We start from the raw sequence: 22327 nt of genomic DNA, 5'->3' as shown, positions 1-22327 counted from the left end.
GGCACGAGCCTATCACAGGGAAACCATTCACAATCATATTCTCTTCTATGAACAATTTGCATCAAACTCAAAATCCACAGTACAGGTCCAGTCTGTCGCATCATATTATGTGGCCCAATAAAACAAATAAAGTGTGTCGACATCATGTTTCTTGCTAAATAGATTTGTTTTCTCCATTTTGGCAGATAATCTGTACCGTAATTGCAACATTTCTTCACTTTAGCTGGTTATTTGTGTACTAAAATTATACAACTATTTTCCATTTACTTCTGATTTCAAATTCAATCTCTTGTTAAAAATATTAATCCGATCCATTTTCTATCCTCATCTGTGTTTGTGGGCGTGCTGCCTATCTCAGCTGACTTTGGGCAAGGGAATACCTAGTTCGCCAGCCAATAATAGACAAACAAGCAGTCATACTTGCAGACAATTTAGAGCAAGGAAGTAGATAGATATAGTAGATAGATAGATAGTATTTTTTTTCTTAACATTTATTGAACATAGAATAATAGAAGAATATTACAAATATCAGACAATTCAATTTACATGAATCACATAATAAAAAAAATAAACTAAAAATTATGAACAAGGGAAAAAATAAAGACAAATATAACGTTCAGGTAGCTTTAAGAGTTTTTTTTTTAATAATAATTCTGCATGGATATTAATTATCAAATGATATTTCTTGTTCGTTACACAGTTAAGAGACTTAAAATAATTTCAATCAAAAATCATTTGAATAAAGGTTTCAAGTTTAGAAACGTACCTTTATGAATATAAAATTTTCACAATAAAACACACAAATTAACAAACGTTGACAATTTTTTGTTCTTAGATTCAAAAAGGTTACAAATGTTTTTACCATCCGATATAATCTTGTGTTTTGTTTCAGACATAAAATAATTTGCAATATCTTTCCAAAAAACAGCACTAATGGGGCAATCAAAAAATAAATGTGTTACACTTTCCGGTACAACTTTACAAAAAAAACATTTGTCATCAATATTTACAAAACGTGAAACATACGTTTGTTTTGTAAATATTGTGCAATATTTTTAAAAGTAGTTCTCTAAATTGTTTAATGAAGAATTTAAAAGGAACAAGCCCAACTAATATTTCTAAATTTAGTATTCCAAATAAATAAATAAATACATAATAAAAAATAAAAATCCACGCGGCATAATCCTAAAGTCGTATAGAGATTCTCTTACGTGTTTATTGGTACATTTGTGGTTTAAGATGTCCATACAATTTATATGAAGAATACTTTATTGCTACTCACTGGTAGATAATTTTGGTTATTATAGCCTTTCATTAATTCTAATATTCCACTATAGGGATGGAACACAATACGAAATTCTTTAAATTTTATCGGAGATGTTTTTTCCAGTAGAAATTCATAATAACTGAGTTGGCCATTACAATTAAACAAGTCTTTAATTAACAAAAAAATATATATTATTATTAATCCAATTTCGCAAATATAATCATTTGTTCCTTTTAAGAATACATCCATTTTTCTAAATAATAGACATATGTGTGGAAAAATTATGAGTGTGGCACATTTTCCACGCCAAACGAAGCATGTTCTGCAGCGAGTGCGCGCACGCAAGTCACGTTCCCGACGTCGATGACGCACCTCAGACACGCGCAATGGTAACCGGAAGCATCGTTGAGAGGAAAATAAAAATCGATCAAACCCTCAGTTGGTCTTGAGGGCAACTCTCTCACCTGCTGTCATTTCCTCGGCGTAGCTTCGCATTCGGTAGCCCTGAACACTACCGCCGTTGGAGGCGACGGTAGAGATCAGGAAAAAAAACTGCCCCGTTTGACCGAAGTTGCTCGCTAACTGGTTTAGCTGACGTGGGGAGAAGTTGAGACAGCCAGAGAGCAGAGAGACAAACACAAACAAGCTGGGATCAGCTGAGCGCCGGTCCGAACCGAACCAGCGGTGCGGGGACATGTCACGGTCTGCGACTTCGCTTTTCTGAGCCCAAGAATGATCCACTGGAGACGCTGACTTCCACAGAAACCAGCTCCATGTAGACTGTCAACACAAAGAATTTCGGCAGCACAGCACGAGGATCAGCCAGCCATAAGCAGGAAAATAACCTCCACGGCCCATGTCACCACTGTGTGTCATTTTGGCCAAGCACTATCAATGACTTTGCTCTCCAGTTCCCTGCTGTAACCAAACGAGAAACGATCACATATTACATAGCAAGGACACAGGTAAACACTTCTTTTCTTTATTTGACTTTTTATTTGCACCAGAGAACCAAACCAAAGAAATTGGATAGCTTGACTGAGTACACGATATTGTACGTTGTGTGAAATTATTTCCCACTAGCATGCTATACAGTATAACCCACGGTTTCCCAAGCTTTATTGAGCCAAGGCAAATGTCTTACATGTGACAGCAACACCCCCAAACAATAAGGCCACAAAAAGTATTTGTTATGATCCGGTGTAGAAAGACAGATTATTTGCAGTTAATAGGCCTAATGATCAAATTAAATAGTCGGATCATATCTCACCGAACACCGTGGTTGGGAATGATTGTCGTACAACAATGGCAAAAATAATCCTGAAATGTAAAATGACCCATCATGTTTTGGGTTTCTCCACATTTTCCTCGCTGGTGTCAGAAGTGGGATCAACATGGCCCACCAGGCAACCCCTAGTTCTCAGAAGGCCCTGATGATGGAGTTGAAGTCCTTACAGGAGCAGCCGGTGGAGGGCTTCCGCATCACTCTGGTTCAGGAGTCGGATCTTTACAACTGGGAAGTGGCCATCTTTGGGCCCCCGAACACTCTTTATGAAGGAGGCTACTTTAAGGTAGGAAACATTCGTTCATACTAATATGTCTGCCTCACAGTCCTGAGTATTGGGGATTTGTTCTCGATTCCTTTGTGTGTGGAGTATGCATGTACTCCCTGTACCTTCATGGGTTTTCTCCATGTACTCGTGCTTCGTTCCCACATTGCAATTTAGATTTGGTGACAATCCACACAGTGACATCATAAATAATGTTTACAATGAAGGTCCTATCTCCAACTGACTGTTGGGCCACCCAAAATTCACCAACATTGACCTGACAGGACCAGTACAAATTTTGTGAATAAATAAGATGAAATCCAGTTGAACTGATAATCGTCATAGATTGTTTGCGCTGCGCACATTTTGTTGCGTGTCGGATAAAATCCTTCCATAAGGAATGGCTTAACCAAGTTTTTTGTTACTGTTTTGTTTTAGTTTTTAGTTTGGTTGTTATACTACAAAAATTGACTGCATAGAAGTAATATTTTCGTTAAGGCCTAAATAGTATAGTATAGTATGATACCGGTTCGGTCATTGTTTTCCAAAGTAAGAACAGATGTTTGCAAATGTCTTATTTTGATTAAAAACAGAAGTGTCTTCAATGAACAATTACTGAAATCAGAGGGTTTGGACAATTAAAAAAAAAAAAAAAAAGTAAAAATAGTTGTCGATTAATTTGATGATCAATTACTTGTCGATTAATCGATTTAATTTTGACAGCTCTAATCTGGACAAAGGGATAAATGCTCACTAACCCACATTTTGACAGATTTGTGAACAATATTTGAAGGAAATGGCCTTTTGTGTATGTAGATAATGTTTTAGATGAGGCCATTTCAAAACAACATATAGTGCGTTTTTTTCTACAATTGAGAATAATTCCAAGGTGTTTTACTTTTGTCCGACTATCCCATTGATCATAAGCAAGCGACTGTATATCCTGCTTCATATACTGCTGGACCAATGAACAGTCCCCCTTTTGCCACCATGACAACCGATGGCAGCACTTTGGCTTTACAACTAGAGCGGCATCTACTTGCAGGAACAGAGCCAGGAGGAGTGCAGGGGGAGTGACTGGCCATAAAGGCAATAAGATAATTTCCACACATGATGGTAGTACATAGACAAAACACAAACACCCGTCCTGCGCGTCAACAACTTTGCTGGGCGGTCAAATATGTGACCTTTATCAAAAGCTTTATCAAGACCTTTCTGTAATGTTTCAATAATACGGAGTGGGTTTCACCGTTTTCTTTTTGTATGTTAAATTAAAAAATTTTCAAATGGCTTCAGCTAGCTCAGACGGCCAAGTAGTTCTTGTTAAAATAGGCCAGCAAAGCCCAACTTAAATCATATAAATCCAGAGTAGAGTGACAGTAACAGCATTAGGGCTCATCATCAAGTCATTAGCATCTCCTACATTGGACAAGAAAGGAGAAGTGTAGCTCACTCAGGGCGGGTTGGCCGTTTGTCTGTGCTAACAAACAGCAGATTAAACACGGCCTCATTTTCAACTTTCCAGGTGCTTGTTCTTGTCACAACAGGTTTATGCTAGCACTTCAAGTGTATCTCTACTGCAGAGGCGCTGACTTGTTGATACAAAAGGAATGCATCGTGTTCTTTTGTTGGGCATTGATATCAGTTTTGACAGTGTTTGTTTTAGTTCATGTTCAAAGAACCTCAATGTTTTTTTATTTTTGAAAGTCGACTGAATTTTGTGGTAAAATACTTTTCAGGTTCAGACAGAGATAATTAACTTGCAATAAAATAGGGCAGGAAACGTCAAACTGAGTTTATGTTCCCTCCTCCAGGCTCACATCAAGTTCCCAGTGGACTACCCGTATTTACCGCCAACCTTCCGTTTCATCACCAAGATGTGGCACCCCAACATCTATGAGGTATTTTTCTTACAGCTTTTATTTGTATTTATTTATTTATTTATTTTTTTTACCCATTGAGTCATGAAGTTGGCCCTCAAAATGTAATTTTTGTGTGATGCTGTGTTTTGCCTCAGAATGGCGATGTGTGCATCTCCATCCTGCACCCTCCAGTTGACGATCCACAGAGCGGGGAGCTTCCGTCAGAAAGATGGAATCCAACCCAGAATGTCAGGTAGACATTTTCTTGTTTTTAGGAAGGCTTTTTTGGATTATTTTTTTATTTTTTATTTTTTTTTGTCGGATCATATGCAAATCGCAGCATACTGCATACAAGTATGATTAGCTAGATTTATTTAGTAAACTGTGATAAATCATTTAAAAAATGTCATTCCATTAAAAAACAAAAAAACCATGGTTAATGTGACTAATAATCACGACAACTCAATTGAAATAATGTTCAGATGTTCTAGTAGGCTTTTTGTGACATTTTTGTAGTTACATCTTATAGCACAAGCCATGGTACGTGGAGACCTTTCACAGCATTAGAGGGATCTCATTTTTCAAAATAATAATAATATAATAATTACAACATTATTATTATTATGATGATGATGATGATTAATAATAATAATAATAATAATAATAATAATAATAATAATAATAATACTGTGATTGGCTGGCAACCAGTCCAGGGTGTACCCCGCCTACTGCCCAAAGTCAGAGATAGGCTCCAGCACCCCCCGTGACCCTTGTGAGGAATAAGCGGTCAAGAAAATGGATGGATGGATGGATAGATGATGATGATAATAATAATAATAATAATTAGGGCTGCACGATATTGGAAAATCATGCGATGTAGTTGCTGAATAGAGCAATAGATATTATTGCGATATTTAACATGAACCTAAAGAAATGACATTTTTATTGTCTAATGAAAGAATTACTTTTTTTTCATGCAGCAAAATAAGCAAAGTCAATATATTCTTAGTTAATTAATTGTAATTACTTCTTGATAATGTTCAACTATTGGATGGCGGTGCACATTTTAGTTAGCGTCTGACTGGTCAAATTCAGATAAAATAATAAAATTCCATATGAAACTTATTGCACGTCTTTGCGATATGCGTATTGCATGGGCCAATATCGCGATATCGATATTTTTTCGATATATTGTTCATCAATAATAATAATAATAATAATAATAATATTAGGGATGCACAATATTTCTTCTTCTTCTTATTATTATTATTAAAAACTATGATCTGACAATCGTAGTCAAGCGAAGAATAATTTGGCACAAAAGTGACGTTACCAAGAATTGGATATCCCTCTGAAATTTCTGAAATGACGATAAGAAAACCAGTCAGGGCGGCTGCCAAAAGGCAGACGCGACGTTTAAGGAGCTGCGAGAGTTTTCTTTAAACCACTTCTACAACATTCCAGAAAAATAATGTCCCGTTAGTGGTGGGCTATTTTCAGAACGGGCCCGCGGGCAACCCATGCGGTCCTCTGCGGGCACCACGTTGGTGAATCCCTATCTAGTTTATCAGCATCGGTCAGTGTGCAGCTTGCTTTAGGTAAACCTGTTGATCACATGGTCAAGACAATCCAGAAATGTGCAGACAGTGCATCAGAATTGTGAAGATTAGTGATAATGATGATGATTCATACAAACAAATAAAGATAAACAATGAGCACAAGTCGTCTCTTCCTTATTGATAGCATCCAAGACCAGCTGGACTAGTTTAAGCAAACGTATGGAACCTTGAAAAAGCCTTGTCATAAAAAACCAAAAATTCAGGCAGAACAGCACTGATCCTGGGTCAGTAGAGTTGTTTCTTGCCTGCTCACAAGTACCTTTTCGAATCAGAAGTCTGCATTTTGCCCTGAACAGTTAAAAATGGCCGAATGTGTTCTTCAGCCCATTTTAGCGAGGATCCGTTGGACGCGTTCTTCAAATGCAAAATCTAATTCTGGATTGTGTGCTTGTGTTTGCATTTTTTATTTTTTTTAAACAGAACCATCCTGCTTAGCGTCATCTCTCTACTCAATGAGCCAAATACCTTTTCCCCCGCGAATGTGGACGCTTCGGTCATGTTTCGCAGATGGAGGGACAGCAAAGGCAAGGACAAAGAGTATGCAGAGATTATCAGGTAATGTTGCATGTGTATGATTCAGTCCTGTTCTGGCATACTCTTAGGATCTGCGGTGTAGTGCTGTGTCTATAAAATGTATGACGCTTGTAGTAAGTTCAAGACTTGTGACAAATTGATGTTACATACTCTACCTTCTGAGGTTTAAATAAGTGATTACCAGGCAATTGACCTTACCGTAAACCACGCTCGCATGACCGAGTAAACCAATCAAGACACAAGACATCATGTCTGAGTCGGCACGTGGGTTTTGCTGCGGACAAACAAAAGCAATCCAGCTCCCGGTGGTGCATTGCGTGTTTATCCAAAGCCAAGAAAAAAAAATCAATAGAAATGGTTAAACGCTGTAGTCACGGCTTGTGTAGGAGTGATAGCCACTATCCTAATCGCCTAACCGGCGTCCTGCTGTAGTCACAGCTTGTGCAGGGAGACACTGTCCGGTTTATTCCCTTCCGTAAACTCTCAAACAACTACGAAAAATGTCTGCGCTGGATCAAACTTTATGGAAGACCACATGACCGGTTGAATCCCTCCAAAATGATCCGAAACTACTACAGGGAGTCCTCGAGTTATGTTGGAGTTCCGTTCCTATGCTCGCCATGTAACCCGAATTTCCACTTAAGTCGAATTTCCCCATTTAAGTCAATATTTACATCAAAATAATTGCCATTTAAAAAAAAAAAAATCTAAAATACATTAAAATAAAATAAATAAGATGCTGTACTTACCATTACTGCTTTGAGGTGGATGGAAAAGAAGGAGGGAGGCTGATGTGAAAAAAAAAAGGGCGAAAAAGCCAAAGATACTCCCACAAGTGCACAAGCGCTAGCACTAGTTAAGGGCTAAATAGCGGAGGCGGGGAAAACACTGCGGGCTATATGGCGGGCGAGGAACCAAAATGGCGAAGGGGGCCAAACCAGGCGTAACTGTTGTAATGTCGAAACGCCTTAGGTTGAGTGTGCCTTAACTCGAGGACTCCCTGTACGTCTGCACTAATGTTCTCCATTGTTATTTTTAGCAAAAGGCTAACGATAGCTCCGTGTAGTGAACCGTCCACGTGTTTTTTGACTTACTATTTATTTACTATAAATGCCAACAAAACATTGAAACTATGACGTGAATGAGGCGACTGTCTTTTTCTAACTTCTGCAGCAGCAGACAGCGATGTGTATTTCTTTTGTTTTTGGGTCAAAATTGCATGGTCAGGGAGTGAAAATACCCTTCACTAAAAAATTTAAAGCCCCCTTTGCTTGCGTCGAAGAGAAATATCGGAGTCCTGAAAATACCTGACCGAGAAATCACAAGGAACATTTGACAACTTTGTCATTACTGTGAATGCACTTCAGCTCATCTCGACCAGTAAATGTCGGAGGGCGGTGCTCGTCGTATTTTGTGGGCAGGGAGGGGCGTGCCACAGTAAGGTCAATTGATTTAGTGGCCTTAGGCTACCAAGTATTGTGTTTCTAGGTTTTGGATAGTACCACTGATAGTGCCACTGGTATGAATGCAATCCCTTCTAGGTCTAAAATATAGTACTGATTTTCTTACCTTCTCAAGTAAATTTTATATAGAGCAGTTACGCACTTGTGAAATTATATTTGTATAAGCATTTCTCCAGTATAGAGTAAATTGACTGCATCGTCCAGCACCGCCGAACCCCAAAACTGACTCACCAAATCCTTGAGGTTCAATTAAGCCCAGGTTAAGAAGCACTGAGCTCTAGTTATCCATCCATTCAGTTTCTATATCAATGCCTTCCCCTTTCAGATTTTTCAGGAAACACAAAAAATTAACTATTTTTTGCAGAAAATGACATGGGCAATTATTTTAAGAGGTTAACGATATTGCTTCTCCTTAGTGGGGTGAGTAGAAGCCTATACCAGGTGATTTTGGGTAGGGGTACATTCTGGACTGGCCACCAGCCAAACAACCATTCACATTCACAACTCAATATTTGTCTTAAGAATGAAAAAGCCACCGGTTGCTGACCTTTCATGACCCCAAGTGAATTAATGGAGCCGTGTCATTCCTGTGCGGTCTGACAAGACGAAGATAAATCTTGTGTGGATCGGCTTGTGTCCAACATGCGTGGCACCGCCCCGGTGAGGAGCACCAAGATAATTGTGCCCGATTACAGTCACGCAGGGTGGTGGTAGCGCGATAAATCATGATATTGTGTCTCCTGATGGATTAGCGATACACATACTCAAGTATCGCAATATTTGTAGCTAATATACAGCCACTATTGCTCATTACTTATTGAGCAATTACATGGCGGGCCGCTATTGTTTTAAATAAAAACTTTCCCTTTCGGTTTTCAGAATGTATTGTGTGACTCAAATCATTTAATTAACTAATAACCCTTCTCTTGTACGTTAGTGCTACCAGTAGTTAAATGTTTTATATTTACAGCATTTGTTTGTTGCATAATGATTTTTTCAAAGTTTTTTTAACACATTTGCTTGATTTGTTTTACTGTTTTTTTAATTAATTTATTTACATTTTAAAACAAACTGTGACTTTGTTGTGTGTAAAATAGTGACATCCAGGTTAATTAATTCCTTGCACAAGTTGCATTGCTAATCTAAGCATGGCTTGGGGGAAAAAAAATTAAAATTTCATTATATATTCAGTATTTAGGAACATAAGGTTGTGTAATAAATAATAGGACAAGTGTCACTTGTGTACAACTGTTGTAAATGGTTACATTACATAAAGGTAAAATTAATTGGCAAACGTTTTTTTTTTTTTTTGCTGATATTTGAAGGGTCACAATGGGCCAATTGATCAGTCGCAGATACCCTGAGAGTGATTTGATTATTGATTTCATTCAATCGCAGAAAACAGGTGATGTCCACGGCGGCGGATGCCGAGCGAGATGGAGTGAAGGTGCCAACCACGCTGGCGGAGTACTGCGTCCAGACCAGGGTTCCCTCCCAGGACAGTAGCTCAGACCTCCTGTACGACGACCTTTACGACGACGACATGGAGGAAGATGAGGAGGAGGACGAGGAAAGCGAGATGGAGTCGATAGGCGAAACCGGAGCAGTCGGCGCCGTGGAGGAGGGCGGGACGTCCAACCGATGTTACGACAACCAGGATGACTCTGGCAACGAAGAGTCGTGATGATCTGGATGGCTTCTGCTCCTGGCCAACTCCCCGCATCCCCCTGCCTCATTTTGTGCGCATGTGTGAGTGCGCGCGTGTGCGTGTGTACAGTGGGGTCAAACGTCAACTGCCAAAACCTTTTCATCATCTATTAAACAAATTATCTCTACAGTACTTTCTATGTAAGATTTCACTTTAAAAGTTTGTTGTGTCACCGTTTGCCTTAATTACAGCTTGCACTCAGTCTGATACAAATGTATTGCGGAAACAATTCAACCGAGCGTTGCTTGAACACACCCTGATTAGTGTTTTTTTTTTTTTCTTTCTTTTTTTTTATGTTGTCCTTGAGTGCAATTGAGAATACTTTCTCAATATTAAACTCGAAAATGATAATTGATTTTTTATTTATTTTTTGATTAATCATATTTGGGAGAATATGTACACTAAATGACCACTTCATTAGGTACACTTGCCTAAGATTATGTCCTTAAAATAAGACAATAATGCTCAGTTTTGACTGACTGGCAGCAATAGTATAGAAAATGTTTATTATTGTGTTGTAGAACTGCACTACAAGTGTAAACTTTACAATCCAGGGTGACCCAAAAGTCATTATACACTTCCATATTTTATTTTTTTTTCCGTTTCAGGTATCCTTCGTTGCTGCTGTCTCACACAGTATGTCTGAAAGATACCTGCCCCTAATAGAAAAAGATGTACAGTAAATTTTGCGATACCTTGTCTATTGTACTAGTTGTAGCTAAATAAAGGTCACCAAAATGGTCTCAAATGAGCATTATTGTATTTCAAATGAATATTTTTTGAGACAGTGCTTCATCGCATTTTGCAGTGTAGACTTTGAACGTGCTCGAGTTGGACATTTACGAAAGTTCTAATTGACATTTATCTCCTTGTCTGCCAATTAGTCAATCTTAGTATTTGATAAATGATGAAAAAATGGCCCGGTCTCATTCTCACCAGCCCCACTGTTGGTTGTCTGTGTTATTGTGTTAAACACCATCCCACGTCTCACCACTTTTTTTTTTTTTTTTCATGTCCTCCTTTAGCATGTGCTGATTTTTCAAGAACTTGCCATTGTGGCAAATGGACAAACTGACGAGGCCGACCGGTATTCATGCTCATGTCTGCCTTTTCGATGCAATCAGCAAAATTGTGTTGTCACAAATCCCTGCTGTGCCGTGCCCACAGCAGCGTCCATCACCACTGATCCCTCAAAAGGGGTGTGCAAGCTAAAGACTTTCTCGGCACCCCTCTCTGCCTCTTAAACCTCAGGGCCTCTTATAGACTTTCTCTGAGAAGAGGAAAAAAAAAAGCAACAAGGGACGATGATCACCTCGTATTCTTTGTTTTCAGAGGGCGAATGGTAATCCCACAACATGAGTGTTTACAAGTGTTGATGCTGGTCCTGATTCAAAGCTACTTTTTTGCCCCCAAATCAAGCAGAGGTTTTTCCTCCAGAGGTTGTTCACATGATGTTATTGATGTGAAAATGTTACACTTTTTGCTTAGATGCTATTTCAGTGACAACCTGTCAATCAGAAAACGCATCTTGGTTTGCATTTGAACGACAATGTTTGACGTGTGCAATTAGTTTATGGGCCGTATCGAATTGGATGCTGTCGGGGTTTTGTGCATTTGCAGTGCAGAACATTTGAAGATGTGTTCAGAGGCATTGGTTAGATTTGATGCCAAGGATTGGAAGTAAAGCCTAATCCTTTTTTTTTTTTTTTTTTTTTAATAGTGGAAACTGCAGATTTCCACGCTGTTTAAAGAGACATTGATTTGAATGTGAAACCAAAGGAGTGAAACGTTTCAGAGGAAATGAAGCTCCAAGGTGGATCATGAATGGAACTGATATCGTGACACAACGTGAATTGGAGCGATACTTTCCTGACATTCAGTTGCGTAATCTCCCTGACGTGATTTTTTTTTTTCTTCTTTAATGCTGAGAACATTTCATTTATTCCGTGCGTCTGTTGAACGTGAAGCTGTCCTCCCATCACTTGCACAGTCTGCTTCTGTTTTGAAATGACTCGAGTAACAATAAGGATAATGACATGAAAGTTAAGTGGTCAATTGGACTGGGGTGATTGACGATCTCTTAAGAAGTGAAAGCTAACTGGCTCGTGGGAGGTTTTCCTTTTCTACACTCTCAAAAGAGAATTGTTAAAACAATTTAAGATTACAAATTGAATTGACTAACTTCGTTTTAGAGTGCAATAGCCATATAAGTGAGTGGCTTCAAGAAACCCATTTCTCCAAATTTCACCAAAATGAGTCAGCAGTGCTAATTAGGGCTAGGCCGCGGCTAGTTGTATCACGGGTAAGTTGTCACATTGCAATTTTCTTCTCCACCAGAGGGCACAACGAAAAAGTGGAATACTAGTTTTCTTTGTATAAATGGTCGGGGGTTGTGTACTGTCTGAGAAGAGAATCGCACATTGTGAGCTGAGATGAGTGCCAGTAATCTGTTTTGCACAACCCAAAGTAAATTTTTTCACCTTCATATATTTTGAAACAGGCATCGTACATAGACAAATTCTATCAGCAAATGGGGTATATGCCACGGAAGAGGCGGGACGTGATTTTGCACATCAGTTTGTTTCCGGTCCGGGTTGCGAATGCGCAACCCAGGGGCACAAAGTCGGAAGCACAAGTATTTTTGATGCAGCCCACACGCAAACCGAACCGGAAACAAACTGATGTGCAAAACCAGTCCCACCTCTTCCGTGGCATATACTCCATTGTGTGGACTCGTGTCACACTTGTGTCAAGATCCGGTCCTCGAGGGCCAGAGTCCAGCAAGTTTTCGAGGTATCTACTCCAACGCACCTGATTCAATGATCAGAATAATTATCAGGCTCCTGCAGAGCTTGCTGATGGGCTTAAATATGAGTCAGCTGTGTTGAAAGTGGGAAACCTCGAAAACCTGCAGGACTGCGGCCCTCGAGGGATTCACTTTGACACCTATGCGGGTTAGAGGAAAGATTCAGGCATCTTGTCATGCCTCAGTCACTGCTCTGTTTTAAGCTAACTTTGAACTAGAGCAAGTTTTAGCCAGCAGGGTAGTTTGGGGAAACTTATCTCAGTCATTTTGGGGTTTGTTGTCACATATGCAAAGAATGGGCCAATGAAAAATGGACGTCTGGCAACTCTGTTCACATATGCCAGAATTGTTCTTCAGATGATAAGTCTGAAGAGTGAGGAATTTAGTTTGCTAGGTTTTGTTTCATTGATAAAAATGGATTTTCCAGTTGTTATAACTACAGTATGCCCAGGACTGGTTTAAGTTTCATAATGAACCATCCATTAACTAAAATGCTTTATTTTTTATTTTTTTTTATTAAATGTATTCTCAAATTTCCACTTTAAGGGAAGCAAAACAGACATTTGAGGCTGAGAGCTATGACCTACATGCCAGCAATTCCTAAGGACATTAATTTTTTCCATAATATTTTATGTTAAAGTTTGCTCAATGACTATAGTAAATTGTCCAGATCAATGATAATTTCTCTGGCTGTAAAAACAAACAAAATAAAACAGGAGAACAAGGATATTTTTTTCCTTGTTTAACTAGTTGCAAAATCCAACGTGACACCTTACCCAATATAGTGTGACAACCTACCCATTGGTGGGGCAACATGTCACATGTTCACTCCCTCTATTTGATTGCTTATAACTCTGGACTGACACCAACTACAAAAATCACATGAATACGAAAAATATACCCAAGACTTTGATCTTTCATCTGATTTACATTGTGTTTATATATTATGTATTGATTCCAAGAAATATATAAAAGTATAAAAAGTAATACAACTAGCCCCGGTCTCCCCTACTCTTCACATCAATCAGCCAGTCCACCACTGCTTTCCTGTTCTTTGCTATCCGCATTGTTTTTGTACTGATGAATAATTGAATCCCAAACTCCTCTTTTACACAGGATAAGTTCATCATTTCATTTATCTATTATCCCCCTTCTCCCCACCCCCACCCCACCACCCTAAGATGACACTATATGACATCTTCACGAGGATGTCACCTGGTCTCTCACACACCTTCAGGACTGCATCTTTTGACTGTGTCCAAACCTATCGATGTTAAATACTGTATGTGTTTGTTTGGCTTTTTTTTCCCCTCTCTACTTTGTCCACTAGTGTGTTATTGTTATTGAGGTTACAAGTGCCACTGATAAAAGATTTCATTGTAAACAAAATGCCAATGTTTTGTTTGTGACCATATAGTTTTGCGTTAAGTCTGCGAGTCATATAAAATACACTACACGAGTTGCTGGTTTCTGAGGAGTTGAAATAACGGTTGACTTACAAATTGAGGCACAGTTGGTGTGGTAACATTTGGAATTCATCAATAAAACAGTATGCTGTTGAATGCTGGTTGTATATAGTCATACTTAATCGTTTTACTTTGTGAGGAAGTTGAATATAACTAATGGTGTTACTTGATAATGGCGACACAATCCGTGAATGGCAAAACATAATTTACACAACATTTATCTCTTTAATTAATATTACATTTAGTTGTTTGAAACAAGTAACTTCAAATAAACAATTTGTAGCAACTGCGTTAACCAGAACAACAAACAATTTATCGGAAACAGCCATCTTTGTTTACATTCACCTTGAATTCCTCATGATTGCAATAACCAATCATAATAAAATACAGCTATTATTTCATTGATGGTGTCTTACAATAGACCATGTAATGATTTTGTTGCTTTTGAAATTTATATAACTGAACTAGAAGTTTGTTGAGCTCTATCATATATGAATGTAAACTCCATCATTAATTTTGAAGCTTAAAACTCACACAGGTGTCCTCGGTTATGATGGTCCAGGCATACAATATTTTGCCATGCAGCAAAATATTCTTGTGCCATCATGCGGCACAAGAGGGTACATTCAGTTACCACCGTATCAAATGTTTTTCCATTTGTTTTCATTACATCTTGAAGCATTCAAAAATAAAATCACTAATTATTTCTTTACAAACTGAAGAACACCTTGTATTAACCAAACCGATTTGATTAAGGAGAATTACTTGACATTGCAAATTAGAATTTCCCATGTGTCACTGCTTGTCCTGCTGAGCCTCCAAGTAACTGTGTGCGGCTCTTAGAGTGTCCTGCATGTCTTTGTGCTGGGCCAGAGTGCAGGCATCCTCTAACCGGGCCCAGCGATAGTTCTGGTGCTCACTGGACAAAGTGACCTCCATCCCCGGGTCGCGGAGCTCGGCCAGCCAGTACAGCACGTCCTTGGGTCGGCCTCTTACCTCGTAGTGTAGTTCTTTCAGGAAGCCCTCAATTACCTGAAGGTCCTCTGCGGCAAGGCCCGCCTCTTCCTTGGTTTCTCTAAGAGCGGTGGTAAGGTCATCCTCACCTGGGTCGACATGGCCTGATGGTGTACACATGATTTGTAATTTTAGCAAATGTTCCAAATTGGAAAAGTTGAATTAGTAATTAATGGGGAATTGGGGGTAATTTAAGAGGAAAGCCATTAAGTTCAAGCATAAATATTAAGATCTTGTACTGTCACCTGGAAGTCATTTTTTCTCAGTACTGTACAGTGTTTGAGCAAAAGGACAAACTCTACTACTACACTAATAGAGCAACTGGCGAGGGTAAAGCATGTTGTTGTTGTTGTTTTTTTCACCTTTAGGTGGTGTCCAGTGGTGCTGTCCATATGAGGTCTGCAAGAGGAGGTACTCGATGTTGTCTGGTGGAGGAACGCAACTTGCAAGACGTCGAAACACAATGAAGCCACAGGCTCGCAGCGCCATCTTGTGTTAAAGAGGAAACAAAACTTTAGTACTAGCAGGAGCGAGGTTCAAACTACAAATTCTGACAATAGCCTATATTACAAACACAACAAGCAGTACAATGAAACATTCACACATATATATTGAAAAAAAAAAACGCTCTTACCACGCACTACGTGTTATTTTGATTTGACTGATACAGTAAATGTACACGTTGAAAAGGCTGGCTAAACATATATAGTATTTGATTTGCAGTAGCAAATATTTGCTAAACCCTAAAATAGATAAAAGCTTCAGGAGATGAAATAAAATCAATAAAATTCAGCAGACCTAATTTCATTACTCATGGCTAGCCAGGCAATTTGTTTTGTATTAAAATGTAGAATTGTATTTTTTTTTCTCGTTATGTTATATATCCGATAAATTAGCTTGTTGCACTGAACGTATTTGGGTTTCGTTGGTGTTAAGCATACTGCATGCCTTTCACTGATATTCAGCAAATTATATATTAAAATGTCATCGAACTTACATTTTAACTACCGAAGTTTGCCTCGTCTTAGCCTGTTTCTCATCGGCGTGAAGACACCAAGCACCAGTGCACCCGAAATAAGTCCGGGCTGATGTGAGAGCAGACGGAAAGGTTCTGCTTTGTTGAAACGCAATAAACAATTGAGATCATTTTTGGGGGTGTGTGCATGTTTATTGACTTTTTTTAATTACTTTATGGAGTAAACTTAAATAACAAATACAATAATAACGCATACTTAAGTCGACATAGCAGTGTTTTTTTTTCCCGATTAATTTCTACAAACTAACATTAAGTAACTTACTGATAACTCAAAATTCAGTTTAAATTGCTACAGGTGAAATTGATAGGCACTGGACAGGATAAACTGAAATATATATTATGATAATTTACTGCTATTTTAGCTTACTAAGTTGTCCTCTTTAAATTAGTTTAAGTAAGCAACCATAAAATAATACCACAAAAATTATGTAACTTATCAATGATAATAAAAATAATATTATGAAACTTGAAGAGAAGGAAGGTTTATCTAGGATAGTGGTACTATATTCTGATGGACCACTGAGTAATTATACTTATTTGCGACCTTTGTGGGGATAAGCGGTTCAGATAATGGATTGATGGGTGTTTATTTATTTATTTATTTATTTATTTATTTATTTATTTATTTATTTGTTTATTTATTGATGATGATGATGATGATGATGATGATGATGATGATGATGATGATGATGATGATGATGATGATGATGATGATGATGATGATTGTTATTAATGGTGGTAGTAGTAGTAGTAATTGCAGCTATAGGAAGTGCAAATTACATTATGTCTGCTTTTATTTGTGCCAAATAGAAACAATGATGATCAGAATGATCACTGTCATTATTGGACCATTATTGGATAGTATCCGTAGTGATCTGGAGCGCTGGAATAATCTTCCGATCTCTTTAATAGGACGGATAGCTACTATAAAAATGAAAGTTTTACCAAAGATTAATTATTTATTTTCAATGATTCCATTTAAACCTACGTCTAACTGGTTCCAATCGCTAGACTCTGCTATCATAAAATTCTATTGGAATAAAAAAAAAAGCCAAAATTAGTCTATCTACTCTTCAGGAAAGTAAATCTAAAGGAGGTTTAGAGGCACCAAACTTTATGTACTATTATATAGCTAATCAACTACAATATCTTGTGCTATGGACACAACCCAACAGAGATACTAACTGTTGGTTGGAATTGGAGCAGAAGGATTGTAATAATCTTAGACTGTTAGATTTACTCTTTATTACAAAATCAATAAAACGACATAATTGTTTTAAAAACCCAATGATAGCCGCCACCCTGACTGCCTGGTGGAAGGCATTAGAAATTACAAATTCCCAATTGGCGCCCTGTGGGCTCTCTCCCATTTGGCATAACCCCGACTTTCAACTTAATAATCAGTCATTCCATTTAAGCTTATGGGAGCAGAAAGGAATTACACACCTTCATCATCTTTTCTCAGATAATAAGTTTATATCGTATACAAACTTGGTCCAGAAATATGAAATAAAAAATGGAAATTTCTTACATTATCTGCAAGTTAAAAGTATGGTTAAGAAACAAATCCCAACACTTCAGGATACGCTCCAACTGCCTGTCTTAGCTAAAGATATTATAAAGCTTTCTCCAACAACAATAAAGAAAATATCAAAAATATATAAGTTATTTTTATACACAAATAAAACGTATTGACCGACTTTATAATGGGAAAAAGACTTGTCTATAGTTCCGGAACCAGACTTTTGGACCCAAATCTGTGAAAATGTATTTAAAATGACCAAACAGACAAATTTGCAACTTATCCAATATAAGATACTTCATAGAACATATATTACACAATATATGATGAAAAAAATGGGACTCTCTGACTCCGACATTTGTCTCCAGTGCTCACAAAACACTGCCGATACTTATCTTCATGCTTTATGGTCATGTACTCCAGTGCTGCATTTCTGGACTAAAATCTTGGAAAAGCTCGCTGATATATTAAACTGTAGGCTTCCTTTATCTCCAAGATTGTGTTTACTAGGTGACTTAACAATAACTGAGCTACCATGTAAACAATCCCAATCTATATTTATAGCCCTTACTATTGCTAAAAAAATAATCCTTGTCAATTGGAAAAATAAACAATCTCTGAATATCGACCACTGGTTAAACTTACTAATAAATTATATCTCAATGGAAAAAATCTCTGCCTTAAATAAAAATCAAGTATCAAGATTTAAACAAATATGGTCTATGTACATAGAATATTTTAATCTTAATTTGGCAACTTAATCCTGCCAAGATTCTGCCTGTTAACGAGAGCCACCACATCGTTACAACTTCTGTTTTCGCTGCTTCTGTATTTGGTATTTTGTATGATTGTTTTTATTTTTATATAGTCAGGAACCTAGTTGCTGCTAGTGGGCTCAAGCATACCACACTATACGACACTTTACTCGCTAACTCCTTAAGATTTATTTCTAGTGGGCACTAAGCATCAACACTTGGTGTTACTGCATGCGCCGGTGGGGCGCTGTGGGGGCCCGCTGGGCCTCGTTCTGCGGCCTTGGGCTCGGGGATGTGGGCCGGGGCTGGGGCGGGGGTGTTCCGGGCGTCTGGGTCGGCTCGCCGACCGGTGTCCGCTCGGGTGGCTTGGGGGTGGCCTTGGTGCTGCCGCGGCCTGGGGATTTCGGGGGGGGCGGTGCTCGCTTTGCTGGACCGCGGTTGACGGCTTCTTTCTTTGGTGGTCGTCCTTATGCATGCCAGATCCGTCGCACCAGCATCTACTGAAACTCAACAGAAGTAGCCTCTCCCTCCCACAGCCCCTTGAATCAGTGGGTGCTGGGTCTGTGGATCTCACTTTGCTTTATCTATCCTTCCCTCCTTCCTCTCTTTAGTTTTTACTCTGGTCACTTGAGATCTCAATTTATTGGAAGTTTGAGGTTTCTGGGGTTGGCATAAGACTCTGGTTTTGTAACCACGCAGCAGGGGTTTTTTGGTGCTGGATTTCACTTTGATGGATTGGACGTACTGGCTTCTATGGATCTCACTCTGCCTTATCGATCCTTCCCTCCTTCCTCTCTTTAGTTTTTCCTCTGGTCTCTTGAGATCTCGCTAAATTTGCTGGAATTTAGAGGCTTCCGGCGTTGGCGTAAGACTTTGATTTTGTAATCATGGGGAAGGCAGGAAGTGTTTGGTCGGTGCTGGATTTCACTTTGATTTATCTTTCTTTTCTCTTTATTTTTTTCTGACCTTTTCTCTGGTCTCCTGACCATTTAAACTTCACGACTCTGGCAAGATTCTGAAGTACCTGGTTAAGGCGAAGGGTAATGGGATATTTATAAGGCTTTAGGTGAATTAATGAGTATAAATTTATACGTATTTGCACGCACACGCACGCACGCACGCACGCACGCAAACGCACGCACGCAAAAAAAAAAAAAAAAAAAAAAAAAAGAGCAATGATGATAAGACGTTGAATCGGTAAGACTACCGAATGAACAATTCTGAGCTCTTTAAAAAAAAAAGAAAAAAAAAAAAAGAATGATCACTGTCATCATCATTATCATCATCAATATCCTGATAATCATCATTTTAATACAGTAGTATAATATTTTCTTGAATTTCCCTCTACAAATAAAACCGCTAAAGCTGTTGCGCATGGAGGAAACAGGAGGGTGATACAGTGTTTGATAAGAGCCAATGAAAGCAGCGTGTGTTTGAAGATAACAAATATGAGGCCTCCTTTTCACACCGTGTGGAGTTGTGAGCCATATATTTGCTCGGCTTGGCACAGAAGACAGAGAGGATCTGCTCAAATTAAAGGTAAGGGGATGTATTTTCAAACTCAAGCTAAAAAAAAAAAAGGCTGTTGTTAGATAGACTGGTACATTCTGTATGTGTTCGCATAACATATTTTGGATATAGAGTCACTGACGTTTTAGTGGTAGATTGGCCTGACTCTATTGCAGACAGGGTGATTTGGTTCCCACTCAGTGATGGTGTGAGTGGTTGACTGTCTCAACCAGACTGGGGTGTAGACTGCCTTTTGTCCGAAGACAGTTGGGGTTGGCTCCCGCTCTCGATGTCCCTGAACAGCATATAGAAAATGGATGGATATGTATTATTTCTGAAAAAAATTACCAACACTTTCCAAAGGGTGATGCAATGGACAGGTAACATTTTTATAGACCAAAAAACATGATTGGTTCTTGCTCTTTCCCTCATCTTATGTAATGCCTCTGACAATTTGGCTGGAGGCTTCCTTACATGCGACTTTGACTCCTACTACTGTGTTTACTCAGCGTGCACTGAAGTGTTCGTTATTCTACTACATGAATCATTCTTGGGGTCAGATTCCCTTGCGTTAAGATATTTATAGGATATTGTCACAAAGACTGTGCATGGAGATGAGTCTGGTTGTAGTTCTGGATGGAAGGATGACAGCAGAACGTAATGTGTGCAGTGTGGTTTACTTTTCTCTCGAATGTAGGTCACGGATTGTGACATCTTCGTAGTGGATTTGGCTATTTTGAGTGGAATTGTACTTTTGCTGTAATTCTAGTTTGTGTCTGCATTTATATATATATATATATATATATGTTATATTCACCTCACAAATATGAAATGTATGTGTGTAAACATTGCTCTGAAAAATGATATTTGCATAATTTCACAGTGCCATGGAGCAGGCAGAGCCAGTAGCAGGGCGTTATTTTGTGGGGAAGAAAGAAGACTTGATGAAAGCAAAGCGCACATTCAAAACACTGGAGGATCGGGATGTACTGATCATATACCACCAGGGAGGCTTCTATGCTTTGGACTATTACTGCTATCGTGAGTGCAATTCTTACAGTGCTGAAGTCAAGCAAGTTGCTTCTCCAAATCTAATGCAATCATTCATAGTCATAAAACTGCAACAATACGCAGATATTCACGCCAGACTTGCTTGCTTGTGCTGCATATACACACACAAATGATAAATGACCTCTGTTATGGATGATATAACAGTTTAATGATTTGTTTTAAATAATCACCATTTTTCTTTTTTTCTTTTTTTTTTTTTCTTTTTTTTTTTTTCTTTTTTTTTAATTTATCTTTATTTTATTTATCCATCCTGTCTAACAGATGCTGGTGGAAAGCTAGAGACTGGAGACATAGAGGTGCGACTCGACATAATGGGATTTGTTCTTTACAATAAAAAGAACATTTGAATAATTATGTTTTTTCACTGTACAGGAACTAGGTGGCACGCTGTGTATAATTTGTCCCAAACACAAATACAAGATTTCCCTTGCCAAAGGGGAGGGTTTATGTAAGACCCTAGACAAGAGCAAAAACCCACCTACGCCCAAATGGTTCTCAAAAGGAGTGAAGCAGCGGGTCCACACAGTGACCGAGAGCGACGGGGACGTCTACGTGGAGCTCTCCAAGATGCCCGGTTGGATCGAGTCAGACTACTTCCAGGGAGAGGAGGGTCAAGAGAGAAGGGCCAAAGCTGAGGCAGAGGCTGAGGCCGATGAGGGGGTGGGATCTTCCTAATGGATGAGAAAACATTAAGGGTCATGGGGTTCGTATTTTCATCGAGACTGTATAAAATAGCATTTTAGATCTTTACCTTTTTTTAAATGACGTACAAGCAATCATTTGTAATTTGCCAACTTTCAATTTACATTACATTTTACAGACTACTGTGCTTAAAGTATGAAACCACTAGCATCGTTTTAACAGGGACTGATTTGGACAGAACTCATTTTGACTTTTAAAACATAAATAATATGCCGGATGACGAACAAGATTATGAAAAATAAATAAATAAATTCCCAAAACAATATCCCCTCAGAGGAATGGTTTATGAGACCGGGAGGAAGCAATTAACCTTTGGTGAGAAAGCAGATAATGACACAGATAAAGGACTTTATTTTCACCGTTTGAGTAACTATGGCTTCAGTGGAACTATCCACCCATTTGTCATTCTCATTAAACCAGTAAGTAGTCTGATAACAAACAAA

General features: G+C 38.5%; 3 protein-coding genes across 3 annotated transcripts; 2 read left to right on the top strand and 1 right to left on the bottom strand.

Moving 5' to 3' along the window:
* The first annotated feature begins 1632 nt into the window (after positions 1-1632).
* ube2r2 (ubiquitin-conjugating enzyme E2R 2) lies at positions 1633-14371 on the top strand. Its single transcript, XM_077529813.1, has 6 exons — positions 1633-2232; positions 2649-2838; positions 4632-4718; positions 4835-4932; positions 6719-6853; positions 9694-14371. Exons 2-6 carry the CDS (start codon positions 2662-2664, stop codon positions 9977-9979), a joined length of 783 nt encoding a protein of 260 aa, XP_077385939.1. The 5' UTR covers positions 1633-2232; positions 2649-2661; the 3' UTR covers positions 9980-14371.
* Positions 14372-14451: 80 nt separating this feature from the next.
* On the bottom strand, positions 14452-16416 carry nudt2 (nudix (nucleoside diphosphate linked moiety X)-type motif 2). The gene is made up of 3 exons (XM_077529814.1): positions 16287-16416; positions 15652-15778; positions 14452-15393 (listed from the first exon to the last, which is right to left on the bottom strand). Exons 2-3 carry the CDS (start codon positions 15776-15778, stop codon positions 15071-15073), a joined length of 450 nt encoding a protein of 149 aa, XP_077385940.1. The 5' UTR covers positions 16287-16416; the 3' UTR covers positions 14452-15070.
* A 3649-nt stretch (positions 16417-20065) lies between these two features.
* rfesd (Rieske (Fe-S) domain containing) lies at positions 20066-22311 on the top strand. The gene is made up of 4 exons (XM_077530185.1): positions 20066-20141; positions 20995-21152; positions 21444-21478; positions 21555-22311. The coding sequence occupies exons 2-4, from the start codon at positions 20999-21001 to the stop codon at positions 21855-21857; spliced, it is 492 nt and encodes a 163-aa protein (XP_077386311.1). The 5' UTR covers positions 20066-20141; positions 20995-20998; the 3' UTR covers positions 21858-22311.
* Positions 22312-22327: the final 16 nt, after the last annotated feature.

The sequence above is a fragment of the Festucalex cinctus genome, chromosome 8, assembly GCF_051991245.1.
Source record: "Festucalex cinctus isolate MCC-2025b chromosome 8, RoL_Fcin_1.0, whole genome shotgun sequence".
Taxonomy (NCBI): domain Eukaryota; kingdom Metazoa; phylum Chordata; class Actinopteri; order Syngnathiformes; family Syngnathidae; genus Festucalex; species Festucalex cinctus.
The sequence above is the reverse complement of the archived record's forward strand: the minus strand, read 5'-3'. Positions and strand labels throughout refer to the sequence as shown.

Excerpts from the sequence above, each read along its gene's own strand:
- ube2r2 (XM_077529813.1), top strand. The coding sequence starts at position 2,662 with ATGGCCCACCAGGCAACCCCTAGTTCTCAGAAGGCCCTGATGATGGAG. Across the intron at positions 4,933-6,718 it reads AATCCAACCCAGAATGTCAG|AACCATCCTGCTTAGCGTCA; the intron begins GTAGACATTTTC and ends TTTTTTAAACAG. Across the intron at positions 6,854-9,693 it reads GAGTATGCAGAGATTATCAG|AAAACAGGTGATGTCCACGG; the intron begins GTAATGTTGCAT and ends ATTCAATCGCAG.
- nudt2 (XM_077529814.1), bottom strand. The coding sequence starts at position 15,778 with ATGGCGCTGCGAGCCTGTGGCTTCATTGTGTTTCGACGTCTTGCAAGT. Across the intron at positions 15,394-15,651 it reads CCACTGGACACCACCTAAAG|GCCATGTCGACCCAGGTGAG; the intron begins GTGAAAAAAACA and ends GTACACCATCAG.
- rfesd (XM_077530185.1), top strand. The coding sequence starts at position 20,999 with ATGGAGCAGGCAGAGCCAGTAGCAGGGCGTTATTTTGTGGGGAAGAAA. Across the intron at positions 21,153-21,443 it reads TTTGGACTATTACTGCTATC|ATGCTGGTGGAAAGCTAGAG; the intron begins GTGAGTGCAATT and ends CCTGTCTAACAG. Across the intron at positions 21,479-21,554 it reads TAGAGACTGGAGACATAGAG|GAACTAGGTGGCACGCTGTG; the intron begins GTGCGACTCGAC and ends TTCACTGTACAG.